Raw genomic sequence first — 22,583 nt, 5'->3', positions numbered from 1 at the left:
GAACAATCGACAAGGAAGCACAAAAAAATTAACAAAGTACATAAGAGTAAATTCAAGGAAGAGTTTGTTGCCAACAGCACAGCAGCTCCAGACAAACAGTGATACTCAAAACCAGTGTTACTCACGAGTCACGTATGGAGCAGAATTCAATCAACCTCCGCGGCTGTTTTCAGGCCTTCCTGCATAGTTCTCTCCGGCACTGGAAAGCTTTTCTAATATTAATGCAGGTCCTAAAGCTTTTTCCTGATCATAACCCTTCATTTTCCAGTGAAATTATTATGCTCTTTTCTCTTTTGTAATGTCTCTCTGGCAACTCTCTTTAAACAGTCTTTCTTCAAATCTCTTTACTTTGGTCAGCCTTGTTTGCTGTTTTTAAATGTGCTATATAAATAAAGCAAACTTGAAATCTCCCTCTTGCTCGTTCTCTCTCCTCCACCGTCATACGCCCCCTAATGCTGATTGGCTACATGTTTGTTGTTGTGTCGGTCTAATCAACTTTCAAACAGTGTTTTTCAAATATTGCTTACCCCACTTTTAAGCATGTAGAACATGGTTCTGTTCATGGAAGGCTCAGTTGTTTGCTGTGATGAGCTGCATTTGGCACCTGTGAGTTTGCGTCCACACCTGCCTCCACACTACATTAACTGACAGCTCCCATTTCCTTTGTTGCATGTTTGTAGCTTGGTCTTCCGAAACTAAGACAATGTGATTAAACTTCAACTTCAAATTAAGCCTCTTCAAGACTATTCCAAACACTACAGTCATTTTCCAGCAGCACAGCAAACCGCAGGACACACATTCATCAGCGGCTTTAATGCTTGACTGAAATGCGTTAGCAGGTGCAGGTCAAACTTCCCCAAGAAAATCAGAATGAGAGACCGACTGTGCCTCTCATGTGTCAGCATGAACCATACAAACATGCTTGCTGCGCATGTATTTGAGGATTAGATACGAGTCATTTATTACTTCACTTCCAGATGCCTCCTTTTGAGCCAGATCTTATTTAAACAAAAATGACTCCTATAAGTGGAAGAGGGTTTCTCTCTGAAAAAAGGAAACCCAAGGCATTATCCCTGCCATTAACAAATCAAATACTAATACACATCTAAGCTAAGAACATGACTTCTGCATTGGCAAATCTGACCATACCCATCAAAGTGGTCTTTTTTTATTCACCCTAATGACGTTCCAAACTCGTTTAGCACAACGGGAAAAATTCTATGTAAAATTCTATTCCATGCAATTAAAATCAAGATTTAAAGCAAAAACTGACATAAAGCACTGTAGAAGTAGTTCATAAATAGGCCTCTGAAGCTTTGTGTGATGAACAGACTGAAAAGTTAAGTTGAACCTCTCTCGGGGTGTTTTCAGACCTGTAGGTCATTTGCTTTGTACTGAAAAAGGGACTTAATTTGTCACAATGTTGCATTGTGTTTATGCAAGTCACATGCGAGTTTCCTCTGCGTCATCCATCAAGATGGATTGACAAGTTCACTCCATGGGCTTATTGTGGCTTTATCTGCAGCTGCAATTACTTGTACAAATGTAGCATTGATTCCCGTTCTGATGGATAAATTATATATTATTATATTTAAAATGATTAATGTGACCCGTGCTTACAAAAGGGGTCACAAGGAGTACATTTTCAAAACTTGTATGATTAGTTCGAATCAGACAAAAAAATTACTGAGCTACACCTGTTTTAAGTCGCTAGAGTCAGAAAAGTCCATTTTGATTAAATTATAAAGTTTTCTGAAGGTTCTAAAACAAAATCACCTAGCAACCATGCCTTAAAATCCCTTGTAATAACACCCAATTTGGCACACACGGTCAAAACCCATATCTATAGGAAAATGTAAATATTCAACGTTTTTTTCCCCCCATGATACCACAATTGTTTGATTAACAATGAGACATACAGCCTGATACATTCAAACCTACTGTAATGCACGGATCTAATAGTTACACATCAGATGTTTTTCCCCAACAGTTAACCAAACGTTATTTTAAGACAGCAGATAATGTTTGCGTGAATACTCATCAAGACCGATATTTTGAAATACTGCAATTCTGTGTCTGTGTATATCTGGATTGCGCACTGTCTGAGGCATCTTTTGTGTGCATGCTCCCGATGCGTCAGTCAGCGTGAGTAAAGTTTTGTTTCACAAAGTTGGAATGCTGCGCTTTACAATGATACCAAACTTGTGCTGAGGGGCCAGTCGACGAGAAGCGAGCAGAAAATTTAATTTTTCATGGATTATTAAGCAAAGGAAAGATTTTGGAATGTACAACACTCGGAAAACACCGACATTAAGGTTATTTTAGATTAATGAATTACTATTTGGAGCATTGGGATCGCTAGACCTTGATTTGTGAAACTTTTGCCTGTAGCTCGTAATTATCCTGTGTGCATTCTGACTCATTTTGTCAGCACAGGTCACATATGTATAATTTATGCAGTTAGAGAGGGAATCCGTGCTTCATGGGGACAGCAATCACACAACATTTTAAGATGAAGAGACGCTCTTTGGTTTTTTCAACCACAAAAACTCACAGAATCAGACACTGCTGCTTTTTTAAAAACACATTTCCCGTTACGAATAATGATACCGGGCCAAGGCTTTTGAAGTGGCAGTTTTGGAGTGGTTGTTTTGGTGCAGATCCGAGCACAATTGATGTGTTCATATATGCCTAACTAAACCGAATGAAGGGAGTAAACGCACCCGGTTCCGAAACAAAACACTCCAAACGAGCCAGGTGTGAAAACGCCCTCATATTTATTTTAGTCTGTTCCTCCACAAAGCTGTCATACTTCATATGACTTGGAATAAAGCAGATGAGTCATATAAAGCTTCACTCCACGCTAATTGTAATTGCATGGAAAATAGCTTTAAAAAGAGTGTTCAAAATTTTCGTCACACAGGTTTGGTATAACATGAACATGAGTACATTTATTTATGTTGAATCGTGTTTTATATTTCCTATGTTTCAGGCTCTGTTGGAACAGGTGGTTGTGAAAAGTGAGGGCTTCAGTGTGGATCATCTGGAGAGAGTTTACTCGGTGCTCAGCCAGTGTATTTACCAGCACCGCAGAGACTACGACAAGACCCGTCTGATAGAGGTTGAGTGACACACACACACAGATCAATATGATGTTCAATGACTTTATGGCCCTGCTGGTTGTGCAATTTATCAAATTACATGTGTGATTCATGGGCACAAGCAAAAAGATTGGACATACTCCTATTTAAGAGAGGCTTTTGTGTGGTAATTGTACCACATGATAGCATGCCACACACTTTCACTAGATAATATTTTATTAGCTATATTTGATTTGACATACAAGTCGGCACCACATTAAATACGGGTTCACAAGAAATCACTGTTATTTAATTTATTTTTATTTTGTGTGCTTATAATCAAGTCCATTTTATTTTTTGTTATGAGCTACAGTTGATCTTATGAGCATTTTTGTTAACTTGTGTCCTGTGTGTTTATCTCAAACTCATAAATACATCTATTTTATTTGATTTATTTGATTTAAAAACACTGGATTAGACCATAAATATATTTGGCTTAATTTTTTAAGTACCTCTGTATTATAGCTGTAATTACAGCAAAATGATGACTACGAGAAATGTTTTATCTTATTCAATTATTTGTAGTAATAATTGCTGAGCCAGTATAATACCAGATTAAAAAAAATACCATTATTAACTAGTAGCTCTATACTGACTAATGACTCGTAACGTTTGGTTCATTCATGTGTCGTGTGTGACAGCGGCTCAGAGGAGACGGATACACAGTGATTGAACACGGCACACTGAACAGCTGCTGTGTGTCTAAATTACGCTGGCGCGCCAATGGTAGAGAGCTCTCGCACGGCCTCCTGGGAAATTATGTGCGCTGTTCTCAAATACAATAGTAATGGTAGCTGCCCAGCAGAAACAGATTAGAATTGCTCTAAGGAATTATGGCCGGCTTGACTGAAGGCTAATTTGCATGTTGTGTACCAATTCCTCTTTGAGAGCACCCTAATGGAGTCGTATTTATTAATTCCAGGATGATTCGAGATCGAGACCATCTGGAAAAGCTGTGTGTGTTTAGATTTTAATCCGCTGGTCTCTGTCAGATCGTTGAATCTTTTGCAGCCGGTGGACCGGAGCTGAGATCCACAGAGGATAGCAGAAATTGGACATGATTTTGTTAATTGTTCACACATTGTCCTGTGCCGTATAAATGGCTTTAGAGTTTAATTGTTAGCTATACTTTGACCTCAACAAGAATACCCTCGTCAGATAAAGAGTTGTATCAAATCCATGTGTGTTTCGAACTTAAAGGGTTAGTTCACCCCAAAATGAAAATTCTGTCATTAATTACTTACCCTCATGTCGTTCGACACCCGTAAGACCTCCGTTCATCTTCGGAACACAAATGAAGATATTTTAGTTGAAATCTGATGGCTCTGAAAGGCCTCCATTGGCACAATGAACGGTTCACTCTCAAGACCCTTAAAAGGTACTAAAGACGTCGTTACAAAGTCCATCTCACTACAGTGGTTCTACAATAACTTTATGAATCGGCGAGAGTAGTTTTTGTGCTCAAAAAACCCACATGAATCGACTCACTGATTCATAACGCTTCGAAGCTTCATGATGCCGTGTTTTGAAATCGTCATCACTATATAAGTCGTTATTTAGGGTTTTTTTGCGCACAAAAACTACTCTTGAGCAACAAAAAATGTTTCTTGAGCAACAAATCATCACATTAGAATGATTTCTGAGGGATCATGTGACACTGAGGCCTGGCGTAATGATGGTGAAAATTCAGCTTTGACATGAAATATATTCAAATACCAAACATGTATTTACATTTTTTTAAATATATATATATATATATTTAAAGGGGGCATAACACACAGAGTTTCTGCCAGTCTCATGTTAATCTTGAGTACCTATAGAGTAGTACTGCATCCTTTATTTCTCTGAAGAGTCTTTTTATCATATTTATAAAAGACTGATACGCTGTACCAATTCTTTCCGAAAACAGCCGAGCTTGTGGAGGTGTTCAGTGGGCGGAAAGAATCTTGAACACACACACACACACAATACATCATGGCATTATCCCTGGATAACTTTCAATTCACTATAAGTTTGTGTTGTTTACAATATATACACTTAAGCGGCGATTGCCAACAAAACACAGACATTTGATGCAGTTTCACTCACGCCTGCGGTTTCGACTCATGACCGGGAACAAACAAACACACTTGCAGAACTCCATTGCTGCTCCGGAAAAAAAACGCATCCACTGTTTCCTTAACGCTGGGTTATTTGGGAAGCTGAACAAGGTTATATTTCCCTCACAACCAGAAACACACTTTTTTAGTGACATTGTTGATTTCGGGGTCTAAAAACAAAATGACAGCGCTGCCGATGGCGCCCGTAACCCGATTAAGCTTGTTGATATGCACGATCCTGCTTTTGCTCATCCGGGAGAAGTGGCCATACAAGGAATTCTGCCCTTTATGACTTCATACAGGGCCATACTAGAAATAATACTTTCCAAAACGTTTTAGAATCCTGAAGGAGTGTATTTGGCACAGAAATCCTTCCGTCATATGTCCAACTCGTTTTTTTACATTTTGCCCATGTTTAGCATGAGAATCCAATTATACTTTAACAGTGTAAATACAGTGTCATACTTATACAGTGTGAAATAGCATTAGACCCCCCTTAATTCTTTCACAGTATTAATAAATAAATCAAATAAATGCAGGCTTGGTGAGCGGCAAAGATTTCTTTGAAAAACATTTTAAAAAATTCTTACAGACCCCAAACTTTTGAATGGTAAAAAAATTCTGTTTATATAGTTTTGTACATATAATAATATCTAGTTCAAATAATGACTTTCAAAACATTACTTTTATGTCAAGTTCATCTTGGTTTCATTTACAAATGATCCATTTCAATAGGATATATAGTGACATGTACATAGTTATGCATGTACAGAATGTTTTTTGTTGTTGTTTTTTTACAAAATGTGCCATTAATTTCTGCATTTTCTGTGTGTTGGTTTGCAGGCAATGGAGAGGCAAGTTGAGTATTTTCGAAACATTCCTGTGATGAATAGAGGGCTTTCAGAGAGAAATATGATCGGAGACTCTTTTGATAGACGAGGGAGAGGCCAGTATTTGGAGCCAAGTCCTTAAACACGGAACAGGTCTGGACGCCTCGGTCAGCGGGAAGGGGGGAAAAAAAGGTGCAGACATTTGAAACAAAGGCTTACAAAGGCGACCTTGGTGCTATCATCTCAGGTACCTGAAACAGAACCAAACACAAAAACTCCTGGAGGTTTCGTTTTTGCTCGTTTCTTTTTTGTAAACTCTCATACATGCCAATTGCCGATGATTGTTCTTGGTGCTATTGGGTGCTATCGTGGTTTTGTTTTTTTTCTTTCATCTGCTGCTCCTTGTTCTCATAACTAAGCAAACAAAACACCAACAAACAGTACAAAATAAAAGATTGTGTGATGTCACAAAGCAACCTCAGCCTCTGTCTACTGGAAGCAAACACACACACACACACAGATTCTCACCAGCAGTGGAAAACTGTATACGGATGGTGTGATGCCCTACAGCTCGAGTCAGTTGGTCATTTACTGTGGAAATAAACTACATCGCCCCCTCTTTCTACGTCCAACCTTCAACCCCCCTGAGCATCGTTCCACTCCTGTGATGTCACACCTTGTCACCATTGAGATTATCAACGCTTTTTAGCCACATAGATACTCCTGCTGGAAAAAAACCAACACATTTTGTAGGGACGTCTAGTGATAAGGTGTTTTCTACTGGATGTTAATTGTAAGTTTTGCAAGGCCTCTGTATTGTAAACCAACTTTTCCCTGTGAACAAATGAGACTGTGTTCTCCTATTCCGACTATAATATTTGTAGAAACAAACAAACAAATGATCTGGACAGATTTCTGGTTAAAAATAGATCTTTAGGAGAGGTATTTTAGACTCATCACACATTTCCCCTCTAGGAATAGTTTGTTTCTTTTGATTTCTTTTGGCATTTTTCTGGTTTAACTGGATTTACGAGTAGATTATCTGGAGATTGCACTGCCTAGCATGTGCCTTAAACGTTTGAAATTTTATCTCGCAGGCTATCAATGCACCGAATCTGAACCCTTTCCGGATGTTTTAAGAGACTTCCGTAAAAATATGCGTTGTGTGTTAATTGTTTGCCAATCTCTTCTCAAGTCACCAACCCAAACAACTTCATGATCAAACCTTGTGGCTTTCTTTCGCCATCCATTTTTATTGTAACATCACACATTCGGAGTAAAAATATCAGCGATGTTTTGACGTGCAAATCGCTACAATGGCAGTCTAGGCAGTGCTGATTTTTTGAACGTAAAGCATTACTATATTTTTGTTGTTGTATTTTTTTTATATTTTTATTTGCCCTTTATAGTGTTTCCATTGTGCTAACTGTCTAATATTGTGCTAAATCCTTGGTTGTTAGCTGTCGCATTAACTTTTAATTTCAGGTGTTGTGTAAGTATCAAGCTTTTGTTAACTCTCAGCTAGCTTTCAACGCTTTGTAAAGAACGTTGATCCGAGTTCAAGAGTCCCCGTGACCTTGTCTCGGATTCGGTGCTATAAACAAAACGGAAAAAAGACGGGGGGGAGGGGAAACACTTTTTAAGACATATGCAAAAGAAAGGAAAAAAACTAGGAGTTAGCTTTGGACTACTGCAGTGCGTGAGAGACAGAAGCACAGCTACCTCAGCAAGTTGTTTTCATGCATAGAGACAAAAGTAATGACCTGTTTACGGACAAACAGTATTTGTTGACCTCTGTAATATCACTGCGCCCTTCAGAAATTCAAGCTAAGGTACTGGATCACCCCTCCGACGTGAGCATGTCATGTGGCTGCTGCAGTAATCCTCTGCTTTTTCATTTTTGGGTTGTTCTGCTTTTGAGCCGAGAAAAGAAATGTAATTGTAATATCGGTGAAATGTTATATACTGTATATTTCAGTTTTTCTACATGTGCATCCCATGAGTTTTTTTATATTAGTGGCCATTTTTGTGAAATGCTTTCTACCTTCAGTCCATTTCATGTTTTTTTTTTTCTCATCTCTCTCAAACGCCGCAGTCGCATTTTTGCTGTTGCCTGATCATTTTGTTATTTATTAAATTATTAAACATGATCAACCAAAACGAATTGGAAAAATTGTTACGCGAAATTTGTGCCGAGACACGATGTAGCACATTTTTGTAGCGGGTTCAGAAACGGGGTTTACTGGTCTCAGGTCATTACATATTTATTCCATAAGGGTGCATATGATGGTGGTTAGGCTTCTTTTTCATTTTCAAATATTACTGTAGAGGATGAAGGGGAAGTTCATGTAATGTGTGTTTTCGGGTCCCTCTCCATCGCCTGTAGTGTTCACAACATGGAAGAAATTACTGTAATGCTTTTCACACACATTAATCTGGAGAAAAAAAAACAAGATTTAGTTGAAGCCGATTCACAAGACACCCTATTTTTCATATCTATTTGATAGCATAATGTAATTGACCCTGAATCGAAATCAAATCTCGATCAGCACATTATGCGGAAAGGAAATTTCACATTTGGAAGCGCCACTAATATATTTTTTAGAATATTAACTCTTAAATCCTGCATTAAAAATGTTACACGGAAGTCTATGTAGTTCTATGTGTTCGACTACAAGTTAAAGTTCATTACCTTTAGTTGAGCAGAGTTTAATTCAGATTGTTTTACTGACCGTAGGAAAGTCCATAGAACAATGTTATTTTGAGACCCACTTGTTTTCAGTTTAATACGTTCAGAAGGTTTTCAAGTCAATGCTTTATGTTGGAGAAGTTGTTTGCAAATAATGGTTTATGTTTAGTTCAGTTCATGTAATCATTAGATTTGTACCCCTTTAATGATTTACAAGGTTGAGGGAATGTTATTTTTTTTTTTTTTAGTAATACCAGAATTTGTTCCTTTTTTAATATTTACTACTAGGAAGCAAATCAAAACCACACATATTGTTCTGTCCTTCCCTGCAGTCCTTCTTTTGTGAAATGATATATTTACTGTAATTTCTGAAATAAACTGCTGTGATATACTTGAATAAAAGGTGCAAATTGCAGTCTCTCTAGGTGTTTTGATTTTTAATCTGAGTCCTGTCTCGAGTTGTAATAAAGGTGCCGTGTTCAAAAAATTGGAATAGCATATAGCAAAACAGCAAGTGTACGACTGACCAATAAAAAAAGCACATTTGCATTCACATATACATTACAGTTTGTTTACTTACAAAAGTATCCAGCTTTACTCATTTATCAAGGATTTTGTAGGCACACATTTTTTTGAAATGTTATGGAAAAGACTGAACCTTCTATAATGAATCGACATTGAATCAGTAAGAAAATGCTCTTCGTGGCCATCCTCTTTAAAAGTTGAAAAAAATGACAAAGTTAAAGGGATTGTTCAGCTAAAAATGAAACTGCTGTTATCGTGAACTCATTCCAAACCTAAAGAAGAGGTTTTGAAGAATGTTGGTAACCAGACTCAGTTGACGGCACCCATTGACTTCCATAGTAGGAAAAAAAATACTGTTTGGCTACTGACATTATTCAAAATCTCTTTTGTGTTCAGCAGAAGAAAGACATTCACACAAGTTTGGAATGAGTTCATGATGACAGCGATTTCTATTTTGGGTGAACTATCCCTTTAAGGATATGAGTGATGCGTAAATGACCAGTCGGTTTGTCTCTTTAGAATTCTGGATATGTATTTCTGCATTAATAACGTAAATTGTTCCGGTAGGGTACAGATTTACAGACATTGTTCAATCCATTGAATTTTTCTAAAAACATTTATACACAATTTTCATTGGTTTTTAAAATATACATATCTTCCCTATAATACAAAGTTTCTCCTTCCATCTTGCTCCATCTGTATTCTGTCATGGCTGCAGGCTCGTGGATTGGAATAAAACACGAGGATTAAAAACCCACAAAGAAAAGGTGGAATGATTTACACCGAACAAAATGAAATGAAACTCCTCCGGGCATCACGGGTCTGGTATTTTGTGCTTTGGAGTTCAGGAGGGCCTTGGTTCCAGCCCGTCTCTCTGTAGCGCTGACCCTCGCTGGAGGGCTACATGACTAGCATCGACATCCTTACGCTTCTCGCTGAAGTCCTTTCGTGATCTTTATATATACGACACAAATCTCATGACATGACTACCAACGAAAAAACGAGATTTGACGGAAACCTTCTCAAAGAAACATGATGTGGGAGAAGAACATCAACTCAAACATTGGAGCGGGGATAAAAAAAAAAAAACAAGTTGCATTTGGCTGACCTAGAATGCCGTTCCAATGGCACGACACCTGAGGGGGAGCTACGCTACGGATCCTTTTGCTAAATCTTGACCACGGTGGTCCGACTGCGTTCCACCCAGGTTGGCTGGCTGGAGCTCGATGGTCCGGTTTAGGCCAGTTCGTGACATTAGAGAAGTCCAGAGTCAAAAGCGTCCTCAGCCACTCTGAATGTACTTCTTTATAACCACGCATCCGTGTCTGAAAAGAGGACACGGCAGATTCTGCAGCAGCGTCCACGTGTTCGTGCAAGGGTCGAAGGTCTCCATGTTGCCCAGCGCCGGTCCCTCGCTGCTCACAATCCCTCCCGTTGCATAGATCTTCCCGTCGAGGATCGCCGCACTGGGGGAGGAAAAGCAAGAGACCGTTTCCCTCTCATTTATGCCACACCATTTGTAATCTGGAACATCGTTTATTGCATCGTGTAGCGCAATCCACTGTTCATTAGACCAACCTGCAGAACTGCCTGGAGTGATTCATGTTGGGGCCGGCTTTGATGTTGCCCTTGTCTGGGTCGTAGATAGTGGTGGCTCGGGCGTAGGCTCCTCCCAGGATGAAGATAAAACCATTGAGGCTCACAGCGGGAGCGTACTTGTTATCTAAATAAGCCCAAAAGGAGCACAGGAGGAAAGAGAACAACAGATAGAAGTTACTTCTCTGATGCATGTTCCAGCCACAGATGCATTTTTCCCTGGAATAATGGCATTGCGTACACATTGTGCTCGGTGAAAGAGCTATGGTGCTTTTAGGCGCTACAAGCAAATCATACGACTGCTGGGACGTCTGAATTCTTATCAGCGCGACTTTACAATGTTCTTTCGGAAGATTCCTGTGAAATGGCAGATAATTAATGAGGTCGATTACAGACTGCTGTACTGTGTGGTTTCTATGTGATGTCGTCAGTCTGCAATCTTCCGAAATAGGGTTTGAAGCACCATTTGTAATGTATTTATGATTTTCTCTTGCCACATTCCATTTCCCACATCCCTGCATCCTTTATGCTTTACGTTATTAAGCCGAGAATGGCAAACAGATATATGGCGTCTGTTCCGTCTAATGATTCCATACAGAGGAAATTACCTCTGTAATACCCGAAGACCCTTCACATTGTGACAGGTTTTACTCACTCTGTCCTTTTTCACACGGGGTAAATGGCCAAGAAACAGAAATAATCACATCTTTTCACGAGCGGGCAAATGACTGACAGCCCGACGCATGGTTGTGAACACGGAAAAGGTCGTCGAGCCGAATGCAAGAGAGAGGCTATCAGCCTTCGTTTTCTGACAGAGAAATTGTCTCCCAAACGATTACAGCTGGGCCAATTTATTACACCTATGAATAATTCACGTGGCTGCGTTCAAGGTTTTGTTTTGTTTTTTTTTCCCCCGCACCTTCGACTGATGCTCCTCGTTTGAGAAGCCGAGCACAGAAGCGATCTGTAAAACAGACGGTGGATTTAATGGTTGAAAAGGAAGTGTGAGATGGGCTCTCGCTTGGCGGCGTGACTGCCAGGTGCTTCTCATTAAAGCCCCCCCTGTTGCTCGGCTTTGAGTGACGGTCTAGATAACGCCCTCTTTTTATAGCACTCCAACCAGCTTCAGTCACAGCAAGCGTTGTCGAATTGATCGGCGGCTTAACCCGGGGGAGGCGTCGTCTTCTGTATCAAGAGCACAGTTGTGGCGCTCCCCCCTCGATCTTTATTCCCCTCACAAAAACGACTGCTTTTGTGCCGAGTCACTTCATTTAAACTCCCTGAGTGCTTTGTTTGCATCATAAGCGCACGCATCTCGCAAGCAGTTTGAATCGCCCGGCGCCGTAGGATCAGCTCTGTTAAGTCCTAATCTCACCCTACGCAACGCTCTGTTTATCTGTTTGTTGTCTCGTTTTCAAACCCAACACTGATGCTATCAGCAGAGCTCATTGTTGGGCTTGGCCCACGTTCTGCCTGCCACTGCTACTCGAGGGGCTCGAACGTCACGCCGAAGCTCGATCTGCTTCTTTGATGCCGAAATCCTGCCACCGGCAAGACGTCTCAAGGTTTTGATCAAATGGGGGACCTGTATCTGGCACAATGGAGACATGAGAGATTTAGCTTTTTTGGAGAGTGAAACAAGACAACAACAACAGTTCGTGCCACCAATTTGCAGAGGTGTCTCGCTCAGTTTCCAGGAAAGGTGAAATGCGCCAGAGAAAAGCTATTAAAAAACGAAAGGAGTCGTCGTTTGAATAGCTAGATTCCCAGAGAGCTGGGTTGAAAATGGGGTGAGGACATCGGCAACAACCTTCGGTGCTCAATAAACAAGCTGAAGTGTTTTATGTGAGACTACTTCAGTCAAACCCATCTCGCACTGCCTTTTCACTCTGACGGATGACACAAAGTACTGCTTGGCCAATTGACATGCTTTAAACACCTTTTTATAAACACTGGCTACCTTTCGTACCGGTAGTTTCGAGACCTATGGGGTGTTTGTCGACCAGTGGCGAGCGCTTGCAGAGGCTGGGTTCAGTGATATCTCATCAGACTGTCCAGAGGCTCCCTGAATCACTTTTTAATGTGCCTGTACTCTAAAGACGCCCTGCAATCTAGTGTAATTTGTACAAGCAATTGTTTGCAATCAATTCTCCACCGTCCACGTGGCTTTATGCACTTTCAGTGGCACTTTGCCTGCTCGACCTTCACTGACAGCTTGTCTTGTTGGCACGGGCCGAACTAGTGTTTGCTCAGTAGTGTTTACTACTGACTGCAGGTCTTCAAACAACAGAATCACAATGGGACTTTGAGGAAATGAACCTCTTAAAAGCCTTTAGCGTGCGGCCATGGCAGGGGAAATATGAATGGCACTCCCTCGCTCTGGGTAAAAACGGCCTATAGGAACATTACACAAAGACTTCCAGGCCTGTCAAACAGTGAGATCTACTGCTGCCAGGAAACATGTAGTCTTGCTCCTAAAACAAATCAGCCCATTCACAAATTCTAGTATTCATCCCTTGTGTAGTCAAGTAAAATTGCAACAGTAATACATGATATTATTATTTATAAACTTGTATTTAAATAGGCAAATGCTTAAGATTGGATCATTATTGCTGTGATTACTACACTCAAAAAAAAAAGGCTCGTAATCATAGGGGAACCTTTTTTAGTGCTATATAGCACCAATTTTGGTGCTTCAGTGGTTCTTCAGCGGTTCTTCAGAGGTGCTTTATAGCACCTTAGTCAAAGAACCGGTGAAGAACCTCTGAAGAACCGCTGAAGAACCTCTGAAGCACCGCTGAAGAACCACTGAAGCACCAAAATTGGTGCTATAGCACTAAAAAAGGTTCCCCTATGATTACGAGCCAAGAACCATTTTTGGTGCAATATAGAACCTTTTTTTTTTTAGAGTGTATGTTTCTAGCATGTTATACGATCAGGGGTTCTGCAGGTTTTATGAAGGTAAATTTAAGACCAATTAAAGCTAATTTAAGGAATAAATTGAAGGGATCATAACACGTCAATAATAATCAAGGAATTTTGCTGCCGTATCATGGGTGCAGCGGCGCAATGATATTACACAGCGCCTGAAAATAGTCCCAAGCACGCTCTCTGTGCAAGCAGGTTGTCACGTTGGTTATATTGACGGAAGTTAGCCTATTTTCAGGCGCTGTGTTATATCATTGCGCCGATGCACCCATGGTACGGCAGCAAAGTTCCTTGATTATAACGCAGGAATGAGAGAATAGTTCCTCGCCATATCGGCCAAAAAAAATTGCACACAATGTAACTATACTAGTGGTGGGCCGTTATCGACGTTAACATCGGGCCATAAAAAAAATATCGCCGTTAATCTATTTTCAAAGTTGGGTTGGGAGCTGGGTCTATACTGCGCAAGCTATGATGACTTTCCCCTTGATGTATACCTAGCCGAATTGCACTGTAGGAAGCGAGAACGAGTCTTCGAACCTGTGTGTATGCCTACTGTGAAATTACCACATATCAAACATGACGTGCTAACATGGATGCAGCTATGAAGCCGTCGGGTGTGCTTCAGGGAAAATTTATTTTTAAGAAGTTTCCCAATGAAAACCTCGACAAGACTAAGGTTGTTTGCGGAATTAGTAGGAGTTCTCCCAGTCTCAAGTACCACCTAAACGCAAAGCATCCCATAGCTAATGCGGAAGATGCCGGGCCAAGCACTGATGTAGCGCAGGGGAAGAGTCGTCGTGAATAAACAGTTAGTAAACACAAGTACATCTTATTGAACATAATTTATTTTCATCACCAATTATCATAGTAGAACAGCTTTCTCAAGCAGTTTGTGATGCATTTTGGAAACAGGAGATGAGCCCCTGGTCTAATGCGCCACCTGGCTTGAGAAACCCGTTCTCAAAGACTTACTTTTAGTCATTATTTGGGTAGCACACATATTCTGAATGCCTTCGGCAGAATTCAAATGAGCCATTTTAATCTAGATTCATTCCAAGATTACAGTGAGATTAATCTAGATAAAAAAAAAAAAATCTATGCCCACCACTAAACTATACACATCACAATATGTTGGCGTTATTTTGTCACTTATTGAGCAGTAGGCTAGCTGGAGCCATTTACCGCCAGTCTTTGTGCTAAGCTAGGCTAGCGGTGGGTGCGTCAGACAGAGTTATGGCACACACGGAGATGAGAATAGTATGGATTTATCTAACTCTGGGGGATATGGTGAATAAGCAAAAGTCCCAAAAAGTCAGCGTGTTCCTTTAAAGTTTGAGATAAGAAATCTTGGAAAATCTTGTGAAAGTGATTTTATGTTTTAACCGAGAACAAATATCTGCCAATGAGTTCATAAAAATCAACTTAATTCAAATGTAAGTCATTTTCACACCCAAATCACAGATATTTGTTCTCGTTTTAAGCATAAACTCACTTAATTTCTGTTCAATTTCTCAGAAAACAAGACTCAATTTCTTCATTTTGCATGTCATTAAATGCATCTTGATTTAAGGATGTTTTGAATTTGTACTGGAAAATCCTGAGAGCTAGAAATGTTTTTTCCAGTGCATGCAGTTTAATTTCGAAATTAAATTTAGGACCCTGTTAAATGTAAAAAATAATTAAAAAAGGAAATAGTTTATTCTGTTTTCATTTTTCTGGACTCAAACAAAGATCTTTTTGATGAAATCTGAGAGCTTTCTGTCCCTCCATTGACTGTCTATGCAACTACCACTTTGGCACTTCAAAAAGTTCATAAAGAGATCATAAAACTTATGCCGCACGTTTGAGCTTCCGCAAGAACCAATGAGGTCAGATCGGAAAAAAACGTGTCATCAGATGTAGCGTAAGCATTCTGAACTCCGAGAGAATACAGAAGGCGATCTGGTTGAAGCTTTAAAAAAAAAAATGATTTATGGATATTTTTCTTACACAAATGCACCACTTCTCTTCAGAAGGCTTTTATTAACCCTACGGAGCCGTGTGGAGCAGTTAAATGATGGATAGATGAACAACAATTCACTACCATTAAAAAGCTTGGAAGAGCCAGGACATTTTTAATATAACAATAATTTTCTTTATACACCTAGGATGACTTGAGGGTGAGTAAATCATGGGCTAATTTTCATTTTTGGGTGAACTAACCCTTTAAGACATTTTTAAGGCCTTACATTGTGGAAGGTCAAATTAAGACTTTCTAAGACCCGCGGAAACCCTGATGATTGACAACAGTTCTTCTAACCCTAATTGATGGAGTGTGTAGCTTTTCATTTCTTAAACAAACATGTAGGAAGACACATGGCCATATTCCAGATGATAATGTTGTGTGAAAGAACGGTTGGGAGGGAGTATGAAGAATCATTTTCACTTTGTAAGGCATTGTAAGTCTTTGGGATGTGCTGGAGGAGACTTTACAGAGTGCTGGACTCTTGCATTGACCAAAAATTGATGCACCTCTTGATGGAAATAAATGTTGTAATGTTATTTCCATCAAGAGGTGCATCAATTTTTGGTCAAGATCATGTATTGACAATGAAAATGTATTAATTAGATTAATTATAAAAATATATATAGATATAGATAGATTAATAAATGCATTATACACATTTCTATTCATTGTTTCACTTTTAACGTTTAAAAGTCATGTTTATAGCAGGTGTTTATGGATTGGCAGTACGTTTTGGGAGTTCATTTTTAGTCCATCTCTGCAAAACGGACTTCAGGATGGACTAAAATGAACTCCCAAAACGTACTGCCAGATTCTGGAAGATGAATTCTTCAAACAGTGGTACTAGAGGATGTGGTGCTGGTCCTTCAAGAGTCACTCTCAACCTATCTGTCCATAAAGCCTATAAAAAAACCTTCTTCATGTATTTTACAACACTTCAGCTTGTGATTCTTATTTAGTGGGGGTCATTTTTTAGGATTCTTTACCTAACTGAAGTCTCTGAGATCCTGACACCTTGCACTTCTGGAGACTCCAGGTAGGTTGCAGCTCTGGAAAATGGTGGCGCTGGAGACTAAAGGGTTCCTGATGGTTTCACCCTTAATTCTTCACCTTAATTCTTTTGCAGTTAACAGGTGTCTTTTCTTCACCACCTGTTTTTGTCTGATCCTGCTGACCCAACGAGCATTTCACTGTCCAATGGTCATGCCTTAACTGCAATGTCTAGTATTGCATTAGTATTGCATCCTTCTCATGGGCATTTAATACTTTTTGACTTTTCAGTCTGAGTTAAATCTCTTTTTTGGCTCAATTTATCTGTAAAAGAAAACATGCCTAATAATTCTGCACACCTGAATATAAGGTGTTTTTCATTTCCAGCCTTCATGAACAATTATATATCACTTATACATTATTAAATACTAAATCAATAGTAGTTATTAGGATTACTGTGGTTTGGAATTGGTCAAATGTGCCTGGAAAAAAAATATGATCAGAAAATCAACGTGCCTAATAATTCTGCACTCCCTGTATGATAGAGGATAATTGGATGTAAAAGGTCTAATTTTAGTTAGCAATTTCACATGATCTGAAAACAGTGGTGAACTCTGTGCTGTGGGAGCATCCATAAACACCTGCTATAAACATGACTGTGTAAATATGCTCCAGCGTATGAACAATCATTACAACAATTAGAGATGGTCAGGCGATGCCGAGGATCTCTGATTAAAGGTTGGACAAATGAAGAAGAATCCATGTTTATCTAGGTTCCATGAACTGCAAGCAACTTAATTTAATTAGCAAGTTAATGTAGTTTATGAAATGGCTTTTATGATGCCATAGCACAGCAATCGCTGAGTTAATTGAAGGCTGAAAACCTCCAACTGCATGTAAAGATGTTGAGTCCCGCTTTGCCATATCAGTCCTGCTGTTCTTCAGCTACGATTGAGCCCATGAGCAAAGCAAACAACCTCATAAAAGCCTTTCAAGAAGGCAAACCACAAATACAGAACCACCATCTGGTGCCATGTTGACAAAATGCTTGTTTTTAAATTGTCTTTGGGTGGAAATTCAGATGCACAAATGAACAATTTCCATTAGCAAATTCCAGTTGTGCAAATGATCTACTCACCGATCATGGGGGACTCTATAAAGCTCCAGGTGTTGGTCTGCGGGACGTAAGACTGCAGAACACCAGCTGAGCGTCCAGCCTCGTTCACACCCCCGAACACGTAGATCTTCCCTCCGCAGACGGTGGCAGCTGCCGAATGAACAGGCTTGGGCAGCGGCGACACCGTCTCCCACTGATTTGTGATGGTGTCGTACCTGAAGGAGACAGAAGGGACACATTTGTTAACATTACTGATAGTGTATAGTATAGTATTTCTCACAAAGGCCAAGGATTTGAAGATGCGATCCAAAAAGTGCTTTATTGTGAACAGTTAGCAAATAAAAACAAAACTCTTGAAGCGCGCTCTCTCATTAACCATTTCAGTCGTATTCTATATACACTCCATGAATTTTCTTGGCAATGATTTGTCTGGGGTAGGTTGCCAGGTCTTTCCCCAAACTTCCTCTTTATATAGCTTGGCACTCACACACACCTACAGACAATTTAGCGTCTCGAATTCACCTATACTGCATGTTTTTGGATTGTGGGGGAAACCGGAGCACCCGGAGGAATCCCACGCAGACACAGGGAGAACATGCAAACTCCACACAGAAAGGCCGGGACTTGGAATTGTTCATATTTAATAGATAATATATAAACAAGTGAATGCTAATTTATTAAAAAGGATCTTACAATCTATCTATCTTACAATTTCTATCTGTCTGCCTGTCCGTTCATCCATCTATCTATCTGTCTCACTGTCTGTTTATCTATATATCTGTCTGTCTGTCTATCTATCTCTATCTGTCTGTTTATCTGTCTGTCTATCTCTATCTGTCTGTTTATCTGTCAGTCTGTCTATCTATCTATCTGTTTATCTGTCAGTCTGTCTATCTATCTGTCTGTTTATCTGTCAGTCTGTCTATCTATCTATCTGTTTATCTGTCTGTCTGTTTATCTATTTGTCTATCTATCTATCTATCTATCTATCTATCTATCTATCTATCTATCTATCTATCTATCTATCTATCTATCTATCTATCTATCTATCTATCTATCTATCTATCTATCTATCTATCTATCTATCTATCTCTATGTCTTTCTTTCCATCCATTCATCTATCTATCTGTCTGTCTGTCTGTCTGTCTGTCTGTCTGTCTCTGTATCGATCTCTTTGTCTATCTATATCTATCTGTCTGTCTGTCTGTCCGTCCGTCTGTCTGTCCTGTTTAATCTGTCTGTCTGTCTATCTATCTCTATGTCTGTCTATATATCTATCTATCTGTCCGTCCGACCTGTCTAATCTATCTATCTATCTATCTATCTATCTATCTATCTATCTATCTATCTATCTATCTATCTATCTATCTATCTATCTATCTATCTATCTATCTATCTATCTATCTATCTATCTATCTGTCTGTCTGTCTGTCTGTCTGTCTGTCTGTCTGTCTGTCTGTCTGTCTGCCTATCTATCTATCTTTGTCTGTCTCTCTCTGTCTCTTTATTGATCTCTCTGTCTATCTGTCTGTCTGCCAATCTATCTATCTTTGTCTGTATCTCTCTATCTGTCTCTTTATCGAAACACTCTGTCTGTCTGTCATTCTATCTGTCTGTCCGTCCATCTCTGTCTGATTCTATTCATATTCAAAAGCAATTCTGCATCCTGTTTGCTATCTCAATTCAAATTTAATTTCAATTTAAAATCAATTGAGTTTGGAAGGGTGCACAAGCCTGGATATCAGTGATGAAATGGCTCCCAGCCCTTCTGTAGACGAGTCACGCATGTTCCACATACAACCCAGCAGAGCCCTCCGACCATACGGTGGAACACGGTTCCTCGCTCCACAGTATGTCATGTGCTGCCAGCAGACGCATGAACAGAGAGAGAGCCGTCCAGCTGGAGAGCTCATCCGCAGCCATTGTTCTCAGGATCAGTAATCAGGCCTCCGTCGTCCTAATTGCTCTCAATGACGACTGCGAGAAGCTCCACCAGCACGTGCTACAGCTCGACTGTGTCTGTCTGGGTTCATCTAGCTCCTGCTGGGGTGAATGCCACTGAAAAGGTCACGGGGAACGGCTGAGTCAGCTTCAGGGACCGTCTCAAGCACAGTTGCTGAGAGTATCGGACAATGGTGAGCGTATCGGGCGCTAATGCTTCAGCTCTTGCGGCTATTGATTAACTACGCAATGAATCAAACATCTGAGGACATGGAACACAATTACGAAGCGAATGTAACTGATTACTAACCGCAGATACTTTCTGCATGATAAATGCATGAACAGCTTCGCCAATATTTCAATTCACTGCAGGCGACATTAGTGGAGGAATAAAGATGATGAGAAAAAGAATACAGCAGACAGGAAGAGAAGCCTCGGGCTACAAATACATTAGCGACAGCTAGCACAAATCGAGTGAGACCGCCAGAACCATCCGAGTTTACCTCTGACAAGTTTTACTTTTTAAGTGCACACTTCAGTAAGATCATTGTCTTCAGTGTTTTGACACGAAAACAACTTTTTTATGGTTTGTTTTGTCCCATCAGTCTTGTTTATTGTCTGTGATTTACTGTTGCAGTTGCTGCACATTTGTTATATATGTCTGCACTGTTGTTTATTTTTACTCCATTAGCTCTCTGCAATCAGTTAAAAATGATCATAAAAAAGGGATAGTTCACCCAAAAAAGAAAATTCTGTCATCATTTAGTCACGCTCAAGGTGTTCCAAACCTGTATAAATGTCTTCTGCTGAACACAAAGGAAGATATTTGGAAGAATGTTTGTAACCAAGCAGATCTCGTAGTGGGGGAAAAATACTATGCTAGTCAATGGCTGCCGAGTAGTTAAGGCCACCTAATATACAGTGGGTTCATATATTTTTAAATGTAATTGATTCCTGTGATGCAAATCTGAATTTTCACCATCATTACTCTACAGTCTTCAGTGTCACATGATCCTTCAGAAATCATTCTAATAGGATGATTTGTTGCTCAAGAAACATTTCTAATTATTATCAATGTTGGTGTTTTTGAAGAAACCGTGATTCTTTGATGAATAGAAAGTGTCTTTACTGTCACGTTTGATCAATTTAATGCATCATTGCTTAATAAAAGTATCAATTTGACCCCAAACCATTTTGAATGGTAGTGTACTGTTCAAATATAGTCCAAGTTATTTCAAGTTAAAACATAGTATTGATCCGTTTCATACCTTGACCTTTCCAGGCCTGTGCACTATAGAGGCGACTAAGAAGGGAATGAAATGAGAGTGAGATGGAGTGAATAAGGTATGAAGCTCATAATGAAACCATATCCACTATCGATGTTATCCGGTTGAATGCGCCGGGCCTGAGCGGCATATAGAGCCTATCTGTTCTCTATGATGATATCATCAGTGCTCCTGTAATTATAAGAGCTACTGTACTGTGACCCACATTCACCCCCTCACAATCCACACTCGATTTAATCACATGAGAGCCGGAGGGGAGGGAGAGTATCTGATTGGCTGCTTTGATAACTTGTGGGCCACAGGGAGCCAATGAGTTAAGACGGAGGAAGACAGTGATATGCATCCAGTGATGAGGGCTTTTTGGAAACATGAATAAAAAATCTCCTCATGCTCGCTCTGATAAAGCCAGGGACTTTAAATCACGGTGAAAGTGTGGAACGGCACTTCTGAGCTTCTGTATGGCCTTATCGTTCCTTCCGTCCTTGACAAGCCAGCGTATCTCTCGTTCCTCTCAGGTATATTCACACAACGCGATTGCGGTCAAGGGTCAAGTTCATTCCGCTTGCCATGCCAGCGGCATAAACACGCTAATGGTTTCCATGCACAGCGAGGACTGGAATCGATACATCGAGGCAGGGCCGGCCCTGACCAATTTGCTGCCCTAGGCAAGATTTTACTTGGTGCCCCTTTGTATCAAGGTTTAGCACTACATGTTTTCAGTCTAAGTTGCGGAAACACTGGCACTGTTTTATTTTTTTAACGCATTGATGTTTTTTTTTATTTTTATTGTTGTTGTTTTATATGATGTCCAGTCCATTCTTCCCTGTCATTATGTTCATGATATTATTATTTAATTTTTTTAAAAGGCTGATGATAGTTAAACTATACAAAAATAGCACCTACGCCACATTACAGCCTAAACACAGATAACAAGTAATTGTATCTAGCATTCATGCACAAACTATTTAGAACTAGCAAAAGTGTTTGTTTTTCAGTAGATGGCAGCAAACTTCCACTAATATGCACATTCATGTTTTCACCATGAATTAAACTGAGAAATTTTGATATTTAATGTGAAATTTACATAAAATGTTGCTATTTTAAATAAACCTGTATATAAATATCATTACTAATTTCGGCAAATACATTTTAAAATGTCCATATGTCCCCTTAAAACTGCACAACTGTAGAGTAAAAACATTAGGCTATTAAAAAAGTGATATTACATGCGTTTAAAAAAACAGATATGATTTTTTTTTTGTTGACAAAATACACTATCTGTGGCCACTGGAGAACCCAGAACAGCTGCTTGCATATAGTTTAAGGTAAAACTGGAATTAATTAGCGTACATTAGTATTTTACTACTATGCAATTAAATAAATTGTTCATTCATTACAGCACTTTACCTCTGTCTTTACACTGCAAAAAATGCT

The 22,583-nt window shown here is 39.6% G+C and overlaps 2 protein-coding genes across 4 annotated transcripts in view; one reads left to right on the top strand and one right to left on the bottom strand.

The window, feature by feature from the left end:
• atad2b (ATPase family AAA domain containing 2B) overlaps nt 1-9,178 on the top strand; it is a 113,175-nt gene extending 103,997 nt beyond the window's left edge. For both annotated transcript variants that reach the window (XM_079832065.1, XM_079832064.1), the window contains exons 27-28: nt 2,993-3,121; nt 6,083-9,178. In XM_079832065.1, the coding sequence (XP_079688191.1) occupies nt 2,993-3,121; nt 6,083-6,211 (258 nt within the window). In that variant the 3' untranslated portion in view covers nt 6,212-9,178. The remainder of the gene's footprint in view (nt 1-2,992; nt 3,122-6,082) is intronic.
• A 614-nt stretch (nt 9,179-9,792) lies between these two features.
• klhl29 (kelch like family member 29) overlaps nt 9,793-22,583 on the bottom strand; it is a 410,063-nt gene continuing 397,272 nt past the window's right edge. For both annotated transcript variants that reach the window (XM_079832066.1, XM_079832067.1), the window contains 3 exons: nt 17,944-18,137; nt 10,862-11,006; nt 9,793-10,749 (listed from right to left, as the gene is read on the bottom strand). In XM_079832066.1, coding sequence (XP_079688192.1) covers nt 10,566-10,749; nt 10,862-11,006; nt 17,944-18,137 — 523 coding nt within the window. In that variant the 3' untranslated portion in view covers nt 9,793-10,565. The remainder of the gene's footprint in view (nt 10,750-10,861; nt 11,007-17,943; nt 18,138-22,583) is intronic.

This window comes from Gobio gobio, assembly GCF_949357685.1.
Source record: "Gobio gobio genome assembly, chromosome: 12".
NCBI classification, from domain to species: Eukaryota; Metazoa; Chordata; class Actinopteri; order Cypriniformes; family Gobionidae; genus Gobio; species Gobio gobio.
The sequence above is the reverse complement of the archived record's forward strand: the minus strand, read 5'-3'. Positions and strand labels throughout refer to the sequence as shown.